Source organism: Pundamilia nyererei, unplaced genomic scaffold, assembly GCF_000239375.1.
Source record: "Pundamilia nyererei isolate P.nyererei 1_Seehausen unplaced genomic scaffold, PunNye1.0 scaffold00083, whole genome shotgun sequence".
NCBI lineage: Eukaryota > Metazoa > Chordata > Actinopteri > Cichliformes > Cichlidae > Pundamilia > Pundamilia nyererei.
Genome location: NW_005187484.1, coordinates 1,038,246 through 1,059,306, shown reverse-complemented (window position 1 = coordinate 1,059,306; position 21,061 = coordinate 1,038,246). Strand labels below are relative to the sequence as shown.

General features: G+C 39.5%; 1 protein-coding gene across 1 annotated transcript in view; it reads right to left on the bottom strand.

Moving 5' to 3' along the window:
* Positions 1-20,763, bottom strand: part of clcn2c (chloride channel 2c) — a 170,781-nt gene extending 150,018 nt beyond the window's left edge. The window contains exon 1 of the mRNA XM_013912200.1: positions 20,543-20,763. Coding sequence (XP_013767654.1) covers positions 20,543-20,593 — 51 coding nt within the window. The 5' untranslated portion in view covers positions 20,594-20,763. The remainder of the gene's footprint in view (positions 1-20,542) is intronic.
* Positions 20,764-21,061: the final 298 nt, after the last annotated feature.

Below are 21,061 nucleotides of genomic sequence, written 5' to 3'. Positions count from 1 at the left end.
AACGGCTGTCTAAATGACTCGGGTAACGTTTGTAGCATGCGTGCATGTTGATTTTGTCTGCTTCCACTTGTCTTTGCACTAGGATGATGTCGGCGTAAATGTGCAGTCATATTCGTTGTGTTCCCACTAGTGCTGTCAGCGTTAATCTCGTTAAAATGACATTAACGCCATAACGTGTCAAATCTCCGTTAATGAGTTACCACGGATCACCCCGTGCGTGGGGCTGGACGGCGTCAACACGTTAACAAGCTAACTGCGCTAACGCACTAGTTCCCACCAATTGAGCATTGCGTGGCACATCCTACATACTGTTTTACTTTTGTCCATGACTTCAGGGTCATACTTCACATGAAAACCAAGATAGTTCCAAACGCCAGATCTGAATGAGGGTGGGGGAAGTTCAGTTTCGGCTAGCATTGAGGCAGTTGCCATTTTGCAACGAGCTTAGCTTCTGTTTTGCTAGCTTGCGCTGCGCTCAGTGGATCTGCACTCGACAGTGCAGCCTAGGCGGAGTAGTCGAACACAGATCCACTGAGCCCTCAACACAGACAGCATCGTCAGAAAAAAAGTTGATAAATGTAAAAAACAAAAAAAACAATTGTATTGTTCGATACATATGTCGATATCGATACGAGTATTGTTGCGTCCCTATATGTATCGAACAATACAAAATTTTTAATTTATTTTATCAACTTTTCTTTTCTTTTTTTTATCTTCCTTTTTTTGGAAATTTATAGAAGATCTATGATGGAAAAGCAGAAGCAACACAAACTCTAGATATCATATTGTAGAGTCAGTGTTAAACCAACAAATAATCAATTTATTGATAATAAGTTTATCTCTTAACTCATTCACTGCCATTGACGTCTATAGCCGTCAATTGCAGTGCATGAGTCAATGGGTTTAACTCATTCACTGCCAATGGCTGGCAGTGAATGAGTTAACTCCAAACCTTAATGTACAACCTTTAAAAGAGGTTATCACTGTGCTAACACTGGAAATCTAATTTTAAAAAAAAAAGTCTACTGGCCACATCGGGGGAACAGGATTTTTGAATTATTTTTCCATTTATTTCGAGCATGTGTGTACATATACGCAAAATAGAGCATATACACAGGAAGGAAAATACAGTCCTGCAGTACAATAGGTGCTCGAAAAGGAGTTGGAAGAAGTAACACTTATGTACTCCCACCCGCTTCACGTGATGATTAATTAAGTTGGTCCAAGCTGAAATACAAATAAACAACCCTGATCCTTGCTTTCACAGTTTACAACAGTAATTGACATCAGCAGATCATGTCGACTATGAAATCATCTTTAATTCTTAGAGTGAAGATTAACCTGATAGCAAAAAGTTCAAAGTGCTCTGTACTTGTGTCTCGGCCAAAGGTCATTTGAGAGATGGGAATCACCACTCCATCTTTGATCATTTTGTTCATAGCTGGACTGGCCATTGGCCCACCGGGCATTTGCCCAGTGGGCAGATGGTGATTTTTCGTTTTTATAGGCCAATGGGTTTTGTTTGGTTTTTTCCCCCCCTTTTTTTCCCCCCCCCATAACGGTATAAACACTGAAAGGTGGTGGAATGGCCAGATGCTGGGAGACGTGTAAAAATAACTCAATTGTTTGGTGGTGGCGATTGCGGAGCTCCCACAGATTCAGTAACATTAGCAAGTGGTGGAGGCCAGCAGATGCAACACGCTGGCAGGTCGATGACGGAAAGGCAGGAGGAGCAGAGACCCGAGGCGGTGAACTGAACTTCAGTGGCCCGTTCTTCGTACGTCGCTCACTACATCCAAGATCAAATGACACATCCAAGACCAAACCATCGCGCTAACCGTGAGCTCGCTAATCTGGTTCCCCGAACACACCTGCTGTTGACGATTAGTACAGCTGGACGCAGTAATGTGACATCACTGGGTGTCGTAAAACGGGGAAACCGGCGGATGACGCGCTTATTTAATATTAATTTCTAGGATCAGCTAATGTTTTCTGGAGCTTAAAAGCTGGTGGTCATGATATTGGTTTGGTTATCTGGTGAGAGGGAAACATGAAGATGAAATCAGGAGATGTCCTTACTGAATCATCAGAGCTGTGATGGAGAAACAGGTTTACCTTTTAGGTGACATGAATGAGTTGAAGGGAAGTTATGAACCGTTTCTGAGAGACAAATAACACCAGGATCCTTTTCTTAGTAGCTGACAGCTGGTAACTGTGCAGGGGCGGGTCTAGCAAAGTTTTGCCAGGGGGCCAGGTAGGGGATTAACAGGGAAAGGGGGGCACAAAGAAATACTTTCTTATTCTCATTTAAAATGTCTCGCTTTTAACAAATAATTATCTGAATCTTACAACAAACGTTTTCATCTGATGTAAAATGTATAGAAATCCATTATTGTACATAGTAATTTTTTTTAGGGTCCCATCATAATTTCTTCAGAAGTAGCTAAGTACTGTATATGATGCCAGTATTTTCCCACACTTTCTAGATACTGTACCAGTACTGTGTGTAAAATGCCATCAAATAGTCACTTTTTAAAGGTTGCCATGTTAGAAAAAGTATTTTTGCCCTGCCATGCTTTTTATTGATGTGGCAAATGAATGCTTTATGAAAATATATCTAAATCTGTCATCAGTAATCAGTAATGATCATGTCTCCCCTCTAGTCTTCTCTGTCTTAATTTCAGGTTTTCACCATGTGTTGTAGATAGTTCAGGAGGTTAACTCGACCAAGCAGTCTACTTTCGGGTACTGTTTAGAATACCAGAATAGGGAGGATGGTGTAGGTTTAAGTTTATTAGACTGATACATATATACCAACAAGACAGTGTACATCACTGTCACAACAGCGTTTGTTTTCATTCAAAAGGATTTATGGTTTTTCCTATAATTCCTGGTGGGCCGGTCCCTAGTCAAAATGCCCGGGCCGATTTTTTGTCCCAGTCCAGCCCTGATTTTGTTAGAATGATAGTCTCCATCAAAGTGCACCATGTCAGCTTAAATTTCATTTATTATTAAGGTCAGTAGTTTCAGATGGTGATGCCACAGTGTGGCGGTTTACACATCTTCCCAACAAGCAAAGGGTTGAAGCAGGAAGGGTACCTGGCATACAAATGTCCTCTGAGCAGGGATGTTAAAAATTTTCAGATGATAGATTAATGGTCATTTCACGCCTGACATGCCAACAAGTATTTTTTTAGATGACTTTGTGGCTTAATCACAAACTATGGCAACTAAGTGGATGACAAATGTAGATAGTGCTTTCCCTAAAACAGTAATAAAAAAAAAAAAAAAAAAAGGTCATACTAAATGCTAATCTAATGATCCAAATTTACAACCCATAGAACAATTGTGCAGTGTTTCATGGTGGACTGGAGAGGTTAAAGGTGAAAGCAGATTAGAAAAAAGAAATCACTTTGGAGAAAAACAGGCAAGAAACTAGAGAAATAGAGAGAGAAGGGAGGTGATTGATGGGCGAGAGGTAGATTAGCTGCAGAATTAACCAGTTAACAATCAAGTCACACACTCTAACTGCAACTTAGATCTAGTGGGCAGACCTTCAAACGAAGTGTGTTTAATATGCATCTTTCATGCCTGTATGTTCCTGCATGTTTTCTGTAGTGTGCCCATAGTATCCACTCCGTGTGTGTGTGTGTGTGTGTGTGTGTGTGTGTGTGTGTGTGTGTGTGTGTGTGTGTGTGTGTGTGTGTGTGTGTGTGTGTTAGTGAGAAGACTAATCGTATGTTGTGGTGAGAGTACAGAGGGGCGTTCAAAGGCACACAGTCATTCTCCCAAGGGGAAAGAATGCTGTGGAATTTGTTTGCAGAAACAGAAAAACAACAACAAGACAGAAAATGCACAAATTTGTTAGAAAGGAAGGAGGAAAAAAAAAAAAAAAATAACACCGAGAACTAAAAGTAGAGAGCATAGAAGTCGCTGCCACATCCAGAAGCTCTGTAAGTAGGTGCCGAAGCGAGTCGCACACCACAAAAAGGTAGAAAGTTAAAGACCAGCAGAGTTACGCCCCATTGTAATGTGATGCTAAATTAAACAGGGCCACTCACAGCTCTTCTGTTAAAACATGCCAGAAAAAGTCAGTGGCATCCGTTTTTCAGCTTACTGCTATATCCAAAGAACTGTGTCTAACAGTGAGACGCACACAGCTGGGTCTCAGTGACATAAACGCAGGTAAAATAATAACAAGTCAGAAGGCGTTTGTCTGTCTGCATGTGGGTTTACTTCTGCTGATGTGTGCTAGAGGGTTTATTTTAATAGCAGTGACTTCTCAGACTTAATCTTTCCTTTTTCTCTCCTGTGTCACATCACATTACACAATCCATCCATTCCAACACACACACACACACACACACACACACACACACACACACACGATTGTAGCGCCCAGTCTTGCCTTTGCTACAGCAAAGCTAAATTATAGTTATGTACTGTGGATGTGGTTGTTCAAATGACTACAGGGGTGCTAAAGAATGACAAATTGAAGAAAGCAGCGACACGTTTTGTTTACTTAGCCCTGAATTTGACATCTAATGTTCTTTGACTAATCAGCAAAGAGGACTGTGCTTGCATAACGCCTGTTCTTTGAGGGGAGCACATCTGAGAGACTGCATCAATATACTTTAAACCTGTGAAGTCTGACAAGTGTGTGAACAGCATGAAATATACCAAAAGGGCTGACACACGAAAACTCTTACAAAATGTCCATCTTTCACAATATTTAAATAGGATATTAGTCAGCCTTTACTCTAAAGCCAGCAGAAGCTACTGCACCACCACCATCACCAACAACAGTCGCCTCAAGGTGTTAGAATTGTATGGTATAGATTGGGTTCTTGTTCTAATCAAACTATCAGGTGCGCCCCTATGAGCAAGCACTTGGTGACAAGTAGGGAGGAAAAAATCCATTAACAAGAAGAAACCTCCAGAAGAATCAGGCTCAGGGAGGGGCAGCTATTTACCACGATAGACGATAGAGCGACAGGGGAGTAAACTATGGAGGAGGACACCCACCCCAACCGGCCATGGCAGATGACCACTACTCCCTGAGCCTTGTTTCTTCATGTTAAAGGGGGTTTTTCCTCCCCACTGTCACTAAGTGTGTGTCATGGGGTGTTCAAATGATTGTTGGGGTTTTCTCTGTATTATTGTAGGGTCTTTACTTTATAATATAAAGCGCATTGAGCAACTGTTGTTGGTGTTACTAAAACTGACTTGAACAAATAACATGCACATCATGAGTGAAAAAAGGAGGAAACAACAATAGCAAAATTTTAAGAAAATAAAATAATAACAAAATCTAACAGGAATTTAACACTTTCAAATTTAGACATCAGAATAAACCTCCTACTTGCATTTATCCCAGCTCATAATGGTTTTTATTGTCATTACTATTATAGTGATGATGACACTCTTCATTTACTTTATGGAATTTTCCATCATTAACACACACATTTCCTATACCAGATGCAATTGTTGCATCTGGTTGATGCATTGTTATAATGTTCTAATATGTGATGTTATAATGATCTGTTGTACATCTGTTGCCAAGCTTTTATTGTGGTGGCTGTTGGATTATTTTATTCGCCTGTTTCTGTTTGTTTTGTAATTTAAAAATAAAATAAATACATAAATACAACAAAACAAAAAACAAATACTGATAGTTGCAGACAAAGGGCAACAAACTGTAAGACATGAAAAATATATATAAATTATAACCTACTGGCCTTGTCCTCTTTAACATGTTTGTATTCCATTATTGCAGATTTAATTTGTTTTAAATCATCAGCCAATCAGCATATAATGTGCCATGTCTAGTTAAAAAACTAATTAAAAACTCATTACACTGTGTAAAGCTATCAAACGAAAAAAAAATCCAAATTAAAAGCCAGAAACATTATCGCTAAATTAAATAAATAATTTAATTAAATTTTCTCTTCAATTTGTGCACAAAGAAGAGCCTGTTCTCCATGCATGTATGTAGCTTGTTGCTGGTTCTCCATGCATGTAATAAAGTGTTTAGCAACCCCTCATTTCTTTACACTTTGCAAGGAGAATGAGAAACTTGTCCAGTGATTTACTGAGACATACAAACGAACACAGAAATACAGTGTACAAAGCAAAAAATACAGTTTATACAATTATCACTCTCCAAGTAGTTTTTAGGAATAGTTCTCAAGGCTTCTTGAAGGACATTCATAGCCAACGTCCTTTGGATGTTGGCTGTTTAGTAAAAGTCCATCTTGTAAATGATTAATCAATAATAAAAATAAGAATAAAGTAATAAAGTTACTTATCAAAACCGATATTAAAAAGGGCTTGCCAACAACACATAACACTAAAAGGCAATCAACAGGCAGAGATGAAAAGATTTAACAACTCAAGGACAATTTTTTTCAATTTAAAAACACAGTGAGTGCACTTCAAAAACAAAATACAATGTGACTCTATGGATAAGCACAAACTCATTTCCGTGTGTCCACTAATTAATAAATCAACTAATTTTACTTTAGGAAACATTTCTAGGAAACATTTCTAGGAAACATTTCTAGGAAAGCAAAACGCCGGAAAAATGTGCTGGACACACAAAGTAGTGATGAAATACAAAAACAAACATAATACATAAAGTCGATTAACTCTTAACATTATAAATAATAATTAGTGACGTTCTGGGCTGATTGCAACACTGATGTTAAACAATCTGGCACCGTGTGAGACAAAAAAAAAAAAAAAAAAAAATTCTTCATTTGATAAAAAACAAACAAAACTGTTTGAACACACAGTCTTCCACACTCCTGACATTTCAAGAAGCTCAACTTCACTGGAGAAACTAACAGCAGTTTAAATGATCTAGATAACAATCCTTATCAACGCCTCCACAGTTAATGTACTTTTTTTTTTTTTTTACTCCTAAATGCAAAATTAAAAGTGAAAGTCTGCAATTCAATCTTATCTTGTTTGTTTGATTTAAAATGTACTGAGGAAGTGTACAGAGGAAAATCTGTGCCAAAGCAGAAGTTGACTCTTCACAGGGATACTGTTAGCTACATCATTTGTTCAGAGACACAGTGCAGTAGCAAGGATTTGTTTGAAGGAAAGGGTTTGGTCAATATCAAAAAAACAACAAAAAAAACACAACACTTTAGTATCCAATGTTCAAAGGTCGAACAGCCGGCACACAGTAAAACTTTGAAAGAAACCCTCACATCAGCACCATATTATCAACAAGAACAGGCAAGTTACGCTCAGTCCCAAACAATCCAGGAACAGATAGAGAAACATGAGACAAGAGCGTCTGCGACCGGGAATGGTAGGGGGACAAAGAGAAAGAAAATAAAGACGGGGACAGCCATGCGGAAAGTGAGAACAAACCCAGGCCCTCAAACACTTGAGACAGGACAGCAAAGTGGCTCATTTGCATAAAATTAAATCTACTGTGTTCTGATTGGATACGCAGAGCTGCACCCTGTTAGCAACAGTTTGCCTCTGCACAGCAACGGGATGAACAGCACGAGGTATAAAGAGTCATGGATGGTACAAAAACAGGTGGGCTGTGCACGAGTGCTGATGTGTTAATGTGTCCACGTCACACCTCCCTGCATGCCGTTGTCTAAAGAGCTGCATGTGAGCAAAAGGCCAAGTGCCTATTAGTGAGACGGTGTGTGTGCTAAGAGTTCTGTATAGCCTGCTGATAACCAACATTTGGTGCAACAAAGCACCTTCCATCGTCCCTTCCAATCTGTCAGCACAGGGACCGCTGTGTCTCTGCTGCCAAGAGCAGCGTTGATCAACTTCATTGGGGGCTAAACACTGCCAAGCGTCTGTTTAATTACACTCGATCTAACGGCAATTAGACATCAGGCAGCTGAGGGGGAAGAGTTACTGTAATTCTAGGCTTATGAACTGATCTTGTACAGTATGCAGATTTCACAAGCAACAAACACACAGGAGTGTTGTGTTTGTGTGTGTGGCATTCACACAGTTACCTTGCAGTTGGTTTATTTTAAAGTGCACTAAAACGCAGGGCTATTAGAAGCACATTAGAAATAGGATAGGCTTATCAGAAACATAGGAGACGGAAACTTTTTTAGAATCAATACTAACCATAAAGCAGCTGAGCTTGGTTTGATTCATGTTGAACAGTAAATTCCTTAAAGCAAACCTTCAGAAACACTGTCATGTCCAGGCTCTGCTGATGCATGATTTACAATTTAATAAAGCCCTTATTTATCTTAAAATGGTCCTTTGTGAAAGCCCTCAGGTTAGCCTCTGTCTTGAATGGGTTGTTTTAGCTCTTCAAGGCCCCACTTCTAAGCCCGCTCTGTTCTGATTGGGCAGCTTTTGAAAGATGCCACAGGCTACAGAAAAAACGCAAACAGATCAGCAATAGATGCAAAGAGGCTGTGATTTAGAACTTCTTAAGGCTGTTGTCAGGCACAAGACAAGTAGGAAAAGAAAGAAAGAAAATAACAAACAACAACAACAACAACAACAACAACAACAACAACAACAAGATCCTACGGGCCTTCTTTTCTGTGCTTTCCATCTCTTTCAGCTCCTTCAGTAGATGCCAAACTTCATTGTGCACAGATCATGAATGGCACCAACTTTGATGATCCCCTGGCTTTTCCTCCTTTGTCACATATATTAGCAAATACCTACAAGTAGGGCTGTGCGATATGACCAAAATCTCATATCCCGATATAAGAATTCTATTGTCCCGATAACGATACAAATCACAAAAATGTAACATTTTCTGTAAATTCTGTGAATCTCGGGCAGCTCGTCTTGTGGGAAGTGTTTCCAGCTGCGCGTCATGTAGCTGGAGTCGAGTGTTTTAACCGATGCATTTTCATGCACCACGAAACAAACGATAGCGTAAAATGAAACTATAGACGTTTTTATATCGTCATCCGATATATATCGTTATATCGAACAGCCCTACCTACAAGACTACTGACAGTCCCATGAGCTTCAGATGTACTCTGTGTTTAGCGGTAATGCTACAACCCGTTACTTCCCAGTTCCACTGGGAATACTTTTTACAGGAATAAGTATAATTTCTACATTTCTCTTTCTTTAAAACTCTCCATTTACAGCTTTAGTTCTTAAAGTGTTCAATTTATATAAAATTTAAAGCAGAACTTAAAAAAACAAAACAAAAAACAAAAACAAAAACCCAGCTGTGTGAGATGAACCCATATGAAATTCTTGAGGATCAATATTCAACAATACTCCCGGACTCATCAATACAGTTCCTCTTTTCCTCCGGCCTGGACAAAGATTGTTAAACATGTCCCAAACCATCTCAACCTTGAACTGTCCCTCTGATGTACTTATTTCTAATCCTGCCAATTCTGGTCACACCAAATGAAAATATTATCTTCACTTCTGCTACCTCCAGTTTGGCTTCCTGTCTTTTTTGCCCCCAGTACCACCAACTGCTGCATATCCTTTCCAGCTTACTCTTTATGACCCGCATGTTTAATTTGGATAGATTTTATGTCAGAAGCTCTTCCTGACGCAATCCTCACCATTTGTCTGGGCTTTGGATCAGCACCGGGAGTATACTGGCTTGTGGCGCCCTGTCACTGGGTTGTCATTCAAAGAAGGTAAAGGGCTTCAAAAAAAACCAAAAACACCAAAAAGAACAAATGCTATTTTGACCATTTAAAACTTTGTGTGTTCCAAGTCAACACTGATGACTATAAATAACCCTAACTGAAAGACTGATAATGAGTTTAGGTGCAGCATTTTGATGAAGCACTTTCAAAAGCCAAAAATCTAACACTAGTCACTGGGGTAGTTAGGCCAAACAAGGTGAAGAAGTCTGGGATCTTTTTCATTACACAGAGTTGATACATCAACAAGAATTCCTTTATCAAAAAGGTGTTTGAAGTAAAAGCAGCTTCAGGCATGGAAAATCTCCCAGAAAACAAACAAACAGTCACACATAGTACTGATAGTGGACTGAACATCCGTTGATGTGTCAACGCTTTAAAAAAATAAAAAAAAATTTTTTAAAAATCCAGCTAAGTCACTTTGAGGTGACTGAGTGCCATGATCCGATACCAAAGTCAGACTCCCCATTTGCTTGAACCCACCAAATTCAGACCGTGTCCGCCTAGTTCATGGTGATTCCTGGATAGCTCAGAGAAAGATTTCTAGAACTCACTCAAAGGTGCACAGTTAACAGTTGTGTAGGGGTTAGGCTGGAGTCCCAAATAAATCAATAACATTTCCAGCATATAAACTATCTAACCAATAATAAATCACAATGCACTTTGATATTTGCCCCTTAGATAACTAGTAATTTCCTTAGAGTTGATAAATACCCATTACATACCCATTATCTTGCCATCACCAGTGTGTGAATGTGTGTGTGAATGGGTGGATGACTGGATGTGTAAAGCACTTTGGGGTCCTTAGGGACTAGTAAAGCGCTATACAAATACAGGCCATTTACTATTTTTACCATTATAAATTGCTTGACAAAAAAAAAAAAAAAAAAAAAAAAAAAAAAACACCCAACTACAATTTCTTATTTTATTTTTTGTGTTAAACATGGTTGTGGAATGTTACAATTAATTCTCATCTTCTAGATTTTTGTTTTAGTTTTAAACTAACATTGCATTTTATAAATAAACAGATTACACAGTTATTTACCTCTAACAATGTTTCACCATTGTTAGAGGTAAATAAGGTCATTGAGGTTCAACCTCAATTACACTTTAAAGGAAAACAACTTGTGCAATGCAAGTTGTGCACGACATTTGATTTAATCATTTATATTGGTTTTCCTATGAGAAACACTATTGCAAAAGCAAACAGAAGACTCATGGGACTGGTAATGTTTAACTTGAAATCCTTAATTTACCAATGTTGTCATCATTTTTTCCTGTTGTGTTTTGACTTCAGTTCCTGAACATGTGAGATAATGTTTCGAGGACACAAAGGTTTAGCCAGCATAACAGACTCCTGTAGTGATTGTTTAAATGTAGGGTTGTTGTTCACCTATCACCTGTGTAGTGGATGGGCCACATGAAACAGTTCTTTCCTTACTAATAATCCGTAAGATCTATTGCTGGGTTTTCTGATTTTCTTTTTTTTTTTTTTTTTTTTTTTAAGTTTATAGTTGTATGTACTTAAAAATTACATTTTTTGTGACTTAACCTCCAAGTACCTCATGCTTAAACAAGTGAATGCACTGGAGCGTGCCTCTCTGAAGTTAACATAATGCTACAGACTGTCTAGGGAAAACAGTGCTTGGACACTGCAGCACAATCAAAATTATTGCAGCTGTGTGAGATGAACTTGTTATCTTATCTCCTTTGAAATTGTTGTTTTTTAGATGGGGACATGGTCTGCAACCACTCGCAGTCAGTTCAAAGTGATTTCAGTGGATCAAGAAGGAAATAAAATAGCAATAAGTTGGACTGTCAGTCTGCAGTCATTGGTGATAACTGCTAAACTAGTGAAAATCACAAATCAGAGTCTAGCCAGAACCTCACAAATTTGAAAAAGAAATTCAAAATGATATAGGTACTTGGCAAACACACTATCCAGAACAGAGCCAGCTGGAAACCAGCTGGATCAAGTCCCCCAGTTGCAAAAGGCATGTAGATGAATTGCACTCATCAGTGCAGATTGCCAACACATTGCAGTCAATCTTTCTGCATTTATAAATTAGACAGCAATTATTTGCAACCTTAGGCCAATCTGACTCATCTGAGTTGGACCGCTATTGTTTGACGACAGATCTCTCAAAAGACCACCTTGTGGTTAAAAGTGATTGCCCAGAGGTTGAGGTTTTTGCACAGGGCAACCAGCTGGTCACCACAACTACTTTTAAATGCAATAACCAGACAACCACCAATTTTTCCTACTCACAAGAAGTCTGCTGTCCTATTTTTATTTCAATTTCACTGACCCATTACCTGGATGACTGAGAACCTTCACAGACACACTGACCCATTACCATTTTCTTTTTCTTTTTTTAAAAACAAAGAGTCTGCAGATGTTTAAGGTAAAGCAAAAAGTGTTTCCTGAAAAACACAGTAAAACGTTTCTCATATGACATCTTATAGACTGGACTATGTTAGATTAATTTAGCAAAGTGATGAGACACTAAAGGTTTAAAGGGTAAAAATTACCAGAATTCAAACATAAGTTTGAAGGAGTTAATCTAGAGACGGGTAGTTATGATGTGAACTTAACATATGCATTCCTTTCTACTTTGATTAGGAAGTCTTCACAAACTGAGAACGTGTGAAACAGATATCTGTGGAGACACTCATATAAACAGAAATGCTTACATTTTTTTCCCTTGAAAAGCATAAGTGCTGATATGGGTGTAAACAGTAAACACTGGTTCTTTGGATGCAATCTGATGTTATAGGTAGAGCAGGGCGATATGACCACAAATATTTATCACGATATACATTTGAAAATTTGCGATAACGATATAACTGACAATATAATTGACACTAGACAAAATACTTTACAACTCCACAACTTTATTAGTGCAAAAAAAAAAACAAACAAACAAACAAACAAACATGTATTTTCACTTAAACAAGCAGCTGTTTTTTTATGTGCATTAAAGTTATATAAAAATGTAACAGTGCAAATTCCTTGCTGACAGTTTAACCAAAAGGCATTTCCAGTGGAAATTGGCCGACATATCCTCAGCATAACCATGTATAATATCCACAAAACTTAAAAAGAGGTCACACACACACACACCTATGTTGAAGCACAGTATCCCTCCGCGAGGCTCCTGCCTACGATAGCCGTAATGCTCCGACAATGTGCTCCGTGTACGACATAAAATCATTTCGAGGTCAGTAAACACAACCAGAATTCAAACATAAGGCACACGGGATTATAAGGGGCACTGTCGATTTTCAGAAAAATCAAAGGATTGATTTTAAGTGTGCCGTATTTTCAAAAAAAACCACTGTAATAACAACGGCCCCACTAGCATGCTCTACCAAAAATAGTGCTTTGTTGAGTATCTGATGGACAAAAGCTAAACCAGTTCCACATCACTGAAGTTGCAGCATTTTTACAAACCAATTCTGGTTCATCCGTTTCATTCAACGACCCCCTTTCGCCCTTCTCATTCTCCGCCATTGCTTATGAAAACAAAAGGCACTGCGCATGCGCGTTTTACCCATATTCTATCGCGATATTTCATTTTCTTATCGTTGTTCAACATTATGCCGGTATCACTGTGAACGGTATGATATGGCCCAGCCCTAGTTATAGGTCAAGAAAGTAAAAATTTGTTTTTACTGTATCATCACATTTTATTTCTTCCTTCTTTTAAGATAAAGAAGTAGTTTAATTACCCTTTACCACAATCTACTATATGTATGTACCCCATTTACTTTTGTTGCGTTCCAGTTGACTTGGATATTTTGGCCCATCATTCTGCTTTTGTGACTGACAGCGTTTTCAGACAGAATTTAACAGTCAAAGTAAGGAAACATTTAGCCATCTGCTACAATTCCTAAAATGATCAATATTACAACAGTTTAAAAAAAAAATGAATAGACAATATCAGTTCAACTTGAAAACAACCAGCCTTCAAACCAGTTACAGCTGCATTTCAATCATAACTCCAAGTAAATGATTTGGCAGACTTTTATAGTGGATGCCCTTTCTGAGACAACCTCCCAAAAAGATTTCCCTTGTCCCAGTCTAAAAGTCAGGGATCTTTCACTTGTTAGGCACATGTGTAAACCAATATCCAACACCAAAATAGTACATTAAAGTACTAAAGAAGTGAATTCCTTCAGTGGGCTGGTTTCAGACATTATGCAAATGTATGTTTATAAGAATGAGGAAACCTGCAGTCAGCTGAGACTGAAGAAGTCACTTGGATGAGCGACGAAACGTTTCTCCCACAAAACGCTATGTCCAGATGAACAGAATCAAGTTTTGGAGATTTACTTTCCTGGATGATTGAGAATGCATCAAGAAGCTAAACTAAATATTTCTACTACTGTTGAACAGTAGATTTTTTTGCCACAACTTGCACTGCGCAGTCTAAAGCACAGCATCACACACCGATCTGTTGTGCTCCACATCATGATTGTCATCTTTCTTCCGGCTGTGCACTCCCACTGTCCTTTATTACCACTTTATCGCCATTAAGTGCATTATCAGGTTACACCAAGTGACTGGCAAAATCCATCCATCCATTCTTTTCCTATTATCCATTTCAGGGTTGCGGGGGGCTGTAGCCCAGCTGTCTTAGGGCGAGATGCGGGATACACCCTGGACAGGTCACCAGTCTGACGCAGTGACTGACAAAATTGTACAGTTAATTTAAACATGATGAATTCCTCTCTTTTTTACCTGCACAGGTTTTAAAACATAACTAATTTTTAACAACAAGCGCTCCAGCAGAGCAAACCTCTACCAAGACAGCTCAGTAAAAATTAGATGCAGGTAGCATAACAGAGGTTTACTTTGATTACACGAACATGATGTAGGAGTTGGTCATGGATAATAGGTATTGATTTGGACATGAATAACTTGAGCTTATTATATAATATTACACTACAGTATATTTCTCACTAAGTAGGCAGCTCATTCTCTCTCTTGACAATACTTTCTTTGAGGATATAACACATCTTGGGGTCATCTTGAAAGAAAGACAAATGTGAAATGTAAAAGTGAGATCACTGAGTTCACGTGGACACAAAACAACATTGTGATATTTAGAATCCCCATAGATCATTCCCTATATGTCGTCAGTACAAACAATAGCAGTCAGAAATATAGTTTTAAATAGTTCTATATAGCATTATTCCTTTTACCTCTCCTTCAGGGTCAACAGCTTGATCTGAAGGTCAAAAGCCAAATGTTTCAAATAATATTTACATTTTTTTATACTGTACACACTATATTGTGACAATACTTATCCTTAGTCAGGTACTCGAACCACCTCAACTGGCTCCTTTCAATGTGGAGGAGCAGCGGCTCTACTCTGAGCCCCTCCCAGATGGCTGAACTATCTCAACCCATCTCTAAGGGAGAGGCCAGCCACCCTTTGGAGGAAGCTCATTTCTGCCGCTTGTATCTGCGATCTCGTTCTTTCGGTCACTACCCACAGCTTGTGACCATAGGTGAGGGTAGGGACGTAGATCGACCGGTAAATTGACAGCTTCGCTTTTACACTCAGCTCCCTCTTCACCACAACAGACCAGTACAGCACAGCATCCGCATCCACAGCAATCCGTCTGTCGATCTCCCATCTCTTGTGAACAAGACCCCAATAAACCCTACCTCTGCAAGCCTGCACACACACAGACACTATTACAGGCCAACACAGTTAAAAGGTATGTAGTGCAGCACCATAGCAAAATTCAAGGTTTCCTAATTGCTTTTGGCTAGAGAACTGTTCCTGTCATCTTATTACAGCCAGTTTCATACCACTCTTTGCAGTCAAGTGAATGTGCTTTGCGTTTTATATTTGTTATCCATTCTTTTTTTAAATTGACATCACCTCGTTGAGAGTTTCTAATCAGCTCTGCTGAATCTCCCGTATTTGCCTAAGATCCGTTTTTGATCTCTTCTCTGATCCATATTTGTTAAGGACTCAAGAGGAGTAAGAAAGAAAAAGGTGTGGCACTAATCACGAGACACGCCTCAACACTAAAAACTGCCTCATCCTTTTAATCTAATGGCCTATCGAGCTTAACCTTTCCCTCCCGCCATCTCTGCGTGATTAATAATCAACACAACCCGGCCTGTGTGATCAATGTATCTTAGAACAAAGCGTAAGTCGCACAAACACATCCCAGCTTTTGTTTTACCTAAAAAGGCCCAGCCTCCATTTGTCCCGGCCTGTGAAGTGATTGCCAAATGCACCGTTACTATGTGTGGTTTCATCATTAACAGGTTTAAGAATTTTGCTTTTCTGAAACCATCCTCAAGAGCCCTCACACCAAGAGGCAAATCCATCACAACTGTTTGTGAAAGAGTAAATACAGGTGGACACATCAGTTTATGAAAGAGAAAAGAAACTAAATGCTTGATCTCTTGTGACAGAAAGAAAACTTGTTAGAGGCTTTTGAAGCTTATCTGCAGTTAGAGCCAGCTTAGGTTATGCAAACAGCCCTTTCTGCACACAGTCAAAAGCAGGGGGTCAAGTAGCTCTTGACCGGTCTGCAAAAAGAAAAAAGAAGAAGAAGAAAAAACTTCACCCACAAGGCATAATGAAGCAGAGAGAGATCCAGTGAAGGGAAATTTCCACTATGAATGCTGGGAAGCAAGCTTCAAACAAAAAATTACTACAGTGAGGCGACAGACGCAAGGTTACAAATGATTCTGTGTCACAGCAAGACAAATGGACACAACCCACAGAGCCACCCCACAAACACAGGGAAATATGGACTCGCAAATTATGAAGTCTCCATACTTCTTTAGCTGACACTTTCACTTCCTCATCGTTTTCAAAAAAGCCTTCGGTCAGTATAATAATGGAAGCACATTCCCAATCAGAAGACCTGCTGTCACAAAATATGCCTGCCCGTAACTTCCCTTCCAATGAAACAGTCTGACTGAAATAAGGTGCCAGCATTGCCTTTGTGTCATCCGGCATCACCATAGACGAGCGCAATCAGTGACCATCTTTAACTCTGCATTTGCATGTTGTCCTATCACTCATATCTGAATTACTGAACATGCACGCCCAACAACCACACTGATACGGGTTCTGGAATAGCTGGTCGTAAGCCTCCACACATACCATGTCACACTGCAATAGCAAGCCATCAAAGCCAGTGAGTGAGATAAAAGGGCAAAGGTGGTGATCAGCTGGCTGTCCACAATGTTAGGACTCTAACGTCTAACAATGTCACACCTTTATACACTACACAATTTACTCAGTCACTTAGTGGGGAAAGTTGCCCATTCAGTTGCCCATTCAGTGCCCATTCAGTGGTGCCAATTCCACATTAAGAGATGCTGAAAACTTTCTTCAACACTAGAATATCAGGGTGAGAAGCAGCATCTTCCAGTCAGACTTTACCAGAATCAGTACAGGAGTGTACCCGTCAAACATTTTATAATAGGTCACGCTCCAATATGAACATCTTTGACACTCTACAGAAAATGTATCTTTAAAGTTTCCTGCTTTATATTAGTTTGTAGTCAATCCTTCTCTGGACTCTTAGCCAGCGCTACCCTTAGCTTTCATAGCCTCTAAGCCAAGCCTCTGCTGATTTCATTATTTTCATCTAATAGTAAAAATACATGATCCAATGCGTAGACGTCTCATTGGTATGTGGACAGTGTCTTTTTTTGGACTAAAAAAATAAATAAAAAAAAAGGGGAAAGTTTTGATAAAAGCAGTGTTATTGGGAACATTTTTCTTTAGAAGAAGAAGAACTGTTTTTCATCTGTTTTTTCTGGCCCCTGATTGTTCTTTGAAGACTTCGCAATCTTGAAAAGCAGAAAAGTAGTAAATAGACAACATATCTGATAGCGTAGGGTTAAGGTTAGAAATATTTAAGTCTCAGGGGGTTCTTTTTTTTTTTTTAAATGAATAAATAACATACGTGTTAGCATCTTGCAATTATCATAATGCAACGTGATGGAATCTCTTGTTGTCACCAACTCCCTTTAAAACTCTAATTTAAACTCCAGATTGCAACAGAGACACTTTCCATTATGTCCTTTGTTCAGGGTTATTTTTGGAATCTTTATAGCTGCAGGAGACATTACAACACTTTCCGTAACTTTATTAGCATTCCTCGTGACGAGTAATCCAACTGTTTTAGCGCCTCCAAGAAGCTCGCGTGTCGTGTGCACTCCGTGTTTGGCACCAGTGTGATCGTTCTGTTAATTATTACATGTTTGCACAGTTTTGCAAATAAATTGGAGCAACGCCGACAAACACTCTATTGCTTATGATAGCGGTCGCCACGGAAAATGTCATAAATATCAGCCTGTGACATCTGATAGGCTACTCACACCACTGTACAAGACCTATTAAAACCTTACGTTTGAGCTTAAAAAAAAAAAAAACACAAAAAAAAACACAACCTTAAACCGCTATCAAACAGTTTTGTTACAACTTCTTGGAAGAAGAAGTCTTTAACATTTGCTCAGTTATTTATTCTCTTGCTCATTTCAAAAATGATTTGCTAATGTTAACCTTGCAATTGACAGTTATGAAGGTCAAAAATATTACTTCTTGACTGAAGGTGTCATTTGCTGATAATTCGTGCAACAAAAGATGTACGTATGCTTACGTAACTTTATACACTAGATTCACACCATGTACCATTCAAACACGCGCAAATGTAACTTTATGTTCTTGAAGAAACAGCCCAAAATCAGCTACACGCACAAACTGACGTGTTAGTCTGATGTTAGCCGACAATATGTTGAGGCTGCTTTTCTGCCAGTGTTTCTGTACAGCCAGCCTTTCAGCCTTCCTAACAGCCAAACTACACTGGCCTCTTTGAGCATCCACTGCCCACAACAAAACCCACACAACCACCACGACTGCCAATATTGCACAAAGACACCATGTTACTACAACCCACGGCGAGGGGATGGGGGCAGAGAGAGAACTCATTTATGATAAAAGAGGTTATTCGCACACTGGAGCTATTTTTATTTGATTCCATTTCACAATTTTTGTTCCTGTAACAATCTTCTATATGCTGTGAAGTAAGCCGAGATTAACAAAGGAAGTAGTCTGAACACGTTTTTTCTTCCTCCCTCTTTCTTTCCGAGAGCTGAAGGAACGGGCACGAGACCCTGCCAGGGTGACAGAGCGTCCAGTGCTGAATCAGCGGGTCGCAAGTTGTGTAATCTCACACACACACACACACACACTAGCAGAGGCAGGGTGGACAGAGCCGAGTGTGTCTGTGTGTGCGTGTTTGTGCAAGGAAACTTCAAGAAAAAAAAGAAACAGAGGCCCAAACAAGTGTTACAGTTGTGGCTCCTCTTAATTTAAAGCCTCAGTGCCGCTGAATGGATCCAGTTGGCCTATAAGACAAGTCTCTTCAAACAGCCAATTCTTTAGGCTTGACCAAAGTTTTGTTTTTGTCAGGAAAAGTGCACACGCACACACACACACACACACGCGCACACACACACACGCGGGGGACTCTCAGCTTAAAGCCTGCCCTGTAACCATTCTGAGGGATGTGCTCAAATTTACCAATTAAAAGCCCTCACTTAGTCCTCTTATGGAGTGGGAACCTACAGGCCCTGATCCCTATTCATTTGAGGCCCTGTGGCATTAAAATGTGTGGGAGCCCCCTGCTGTTTAAATCAGGTCTAAAAGCAGTCATCCAAAGCTGCATGAAGACTTTCTAGGACTTCTGACAACTGCTTGTGTAATGTGTAATAAAAAAAAAAAAAAAAAAAAAAAAAAGCAAGATAAAGAAGATGGCCTACGATAACAATGGTGAGCCAGATGTGGGTGCTGCACCAGACACTTGCACAGCTGCCAGTTGCATCACAACCGGTTGCTTCTGCACCCAAGCCGCTAATCAACGATGAATTGATCCATTGTCTGATGCTGGTGGTTGTATACACATCCAGTGCTCCTGACACTACCAGTAATCCCTATGACATGTGCATGTTTACCCAAACTATCTAACAGGCATTTAATTTATTCGTCAAATGGCGCTTGCATTGTAGCAATTTAAATCTTGACAAAACGCTGTCCAGCAAGATTAATTTACTTATTGGCAGTCAGATATGCACTGCAAAATTTACATTTAGCTAATAAAGCATCTAATAGTACGGTTGCGTTCATCGGTTGGAAATGGATGCAGTACTGTTTGATGCAAACTGGTATAATTTGTATGACGAATTAATAAACTCACTTACACATTAAAACTGCAATTAAGTAAGTAACCTCTTATGTGGTATTATGACAATACAGACGACTCTTACGGCCAGATTGTTTTTTTAACAGTGGAGTTTGGCTGAACTCTTGCGTGGGTGTTATCGGCTGCTACCTATTGACAGAGCCAAATCCAGATGTTCGGACAAACACCTTTAGTTCCAGAGCTACAGCGAAGCCGCAAGCCGGAGAAATTCAGTGTGTGGTGTTCACCAGTTTAGGAATTAGCTCATGTTAATTCACAAGAATACATGACTTGCAATTACGGAATTAAGGACACATTAGCCCGACACAGCAGGCTCCCGACACCGCAAACCTCGACCATTCACGTGAGAACACCCGGAGGTTGAACTTCGTTTAAAATGTGACAATTTATACTTAAAACTTGTGTTTTCTACCGCATACACACTCCACAAGAAATTTCCACAGTCACATAGGCACACCGTTGTACATACTGCCCCACACTTCATTCATCTCTATTCCAGCTTTTGGCCACACTTGGCTCACACGTTGCTCTTTATCGTTGTCTCCAACAGTTTAACGAGCAAAAAGGGGCACACGGTGGCTTCTCCGCCAACCCAAGAGAAGTGGACGCACTGTCGAACAAGGGAACAAAGTTCAGAGTGGTGACAAGCGAAGACTTACAAGAGTTTGTTCATACTGCAGCGCCCGCTGATCTGACCCGTCTCCTGCCATGGTTCAGCTCGCGGTTTTCAGGTCGCCAAGTGAAAGGAAAAGCCGACAGCGCTATTGTGTTCTCACTGATTAAAGCATTAGATTTACTGTAGTTTCTGTTAAGGAGTTCACAAACGGAACTCCAAGTAAAGACTGTGAACTGGTTACAGTAAGTTCCTTCATTTTATAGCCTCAAGTTCTCAACAAGATAGAAGGCTGAGGCGGAGCTTTTGCTAGTTTAAGTGGGAGGTGTCAGTCAAGCCAGAAGGAACCTTTCGGTTGTTCATAGTTTTTCTTTTACCTTTAATCCTTTATTTTCTTTAGATAAAAAATTAAAACCAAAACAAAACAGTCTAGTTTAGTATATATGCTTGTGTTGTTGTTGTGTATGTAATCAGGGAATTCATTAAAGGTTAAATAATATGAGTAATTAAAGCCTTCTGAGCTGGTCCAAGCTTCTTCAGGACCAAAAAACAAAGGACAATCAAT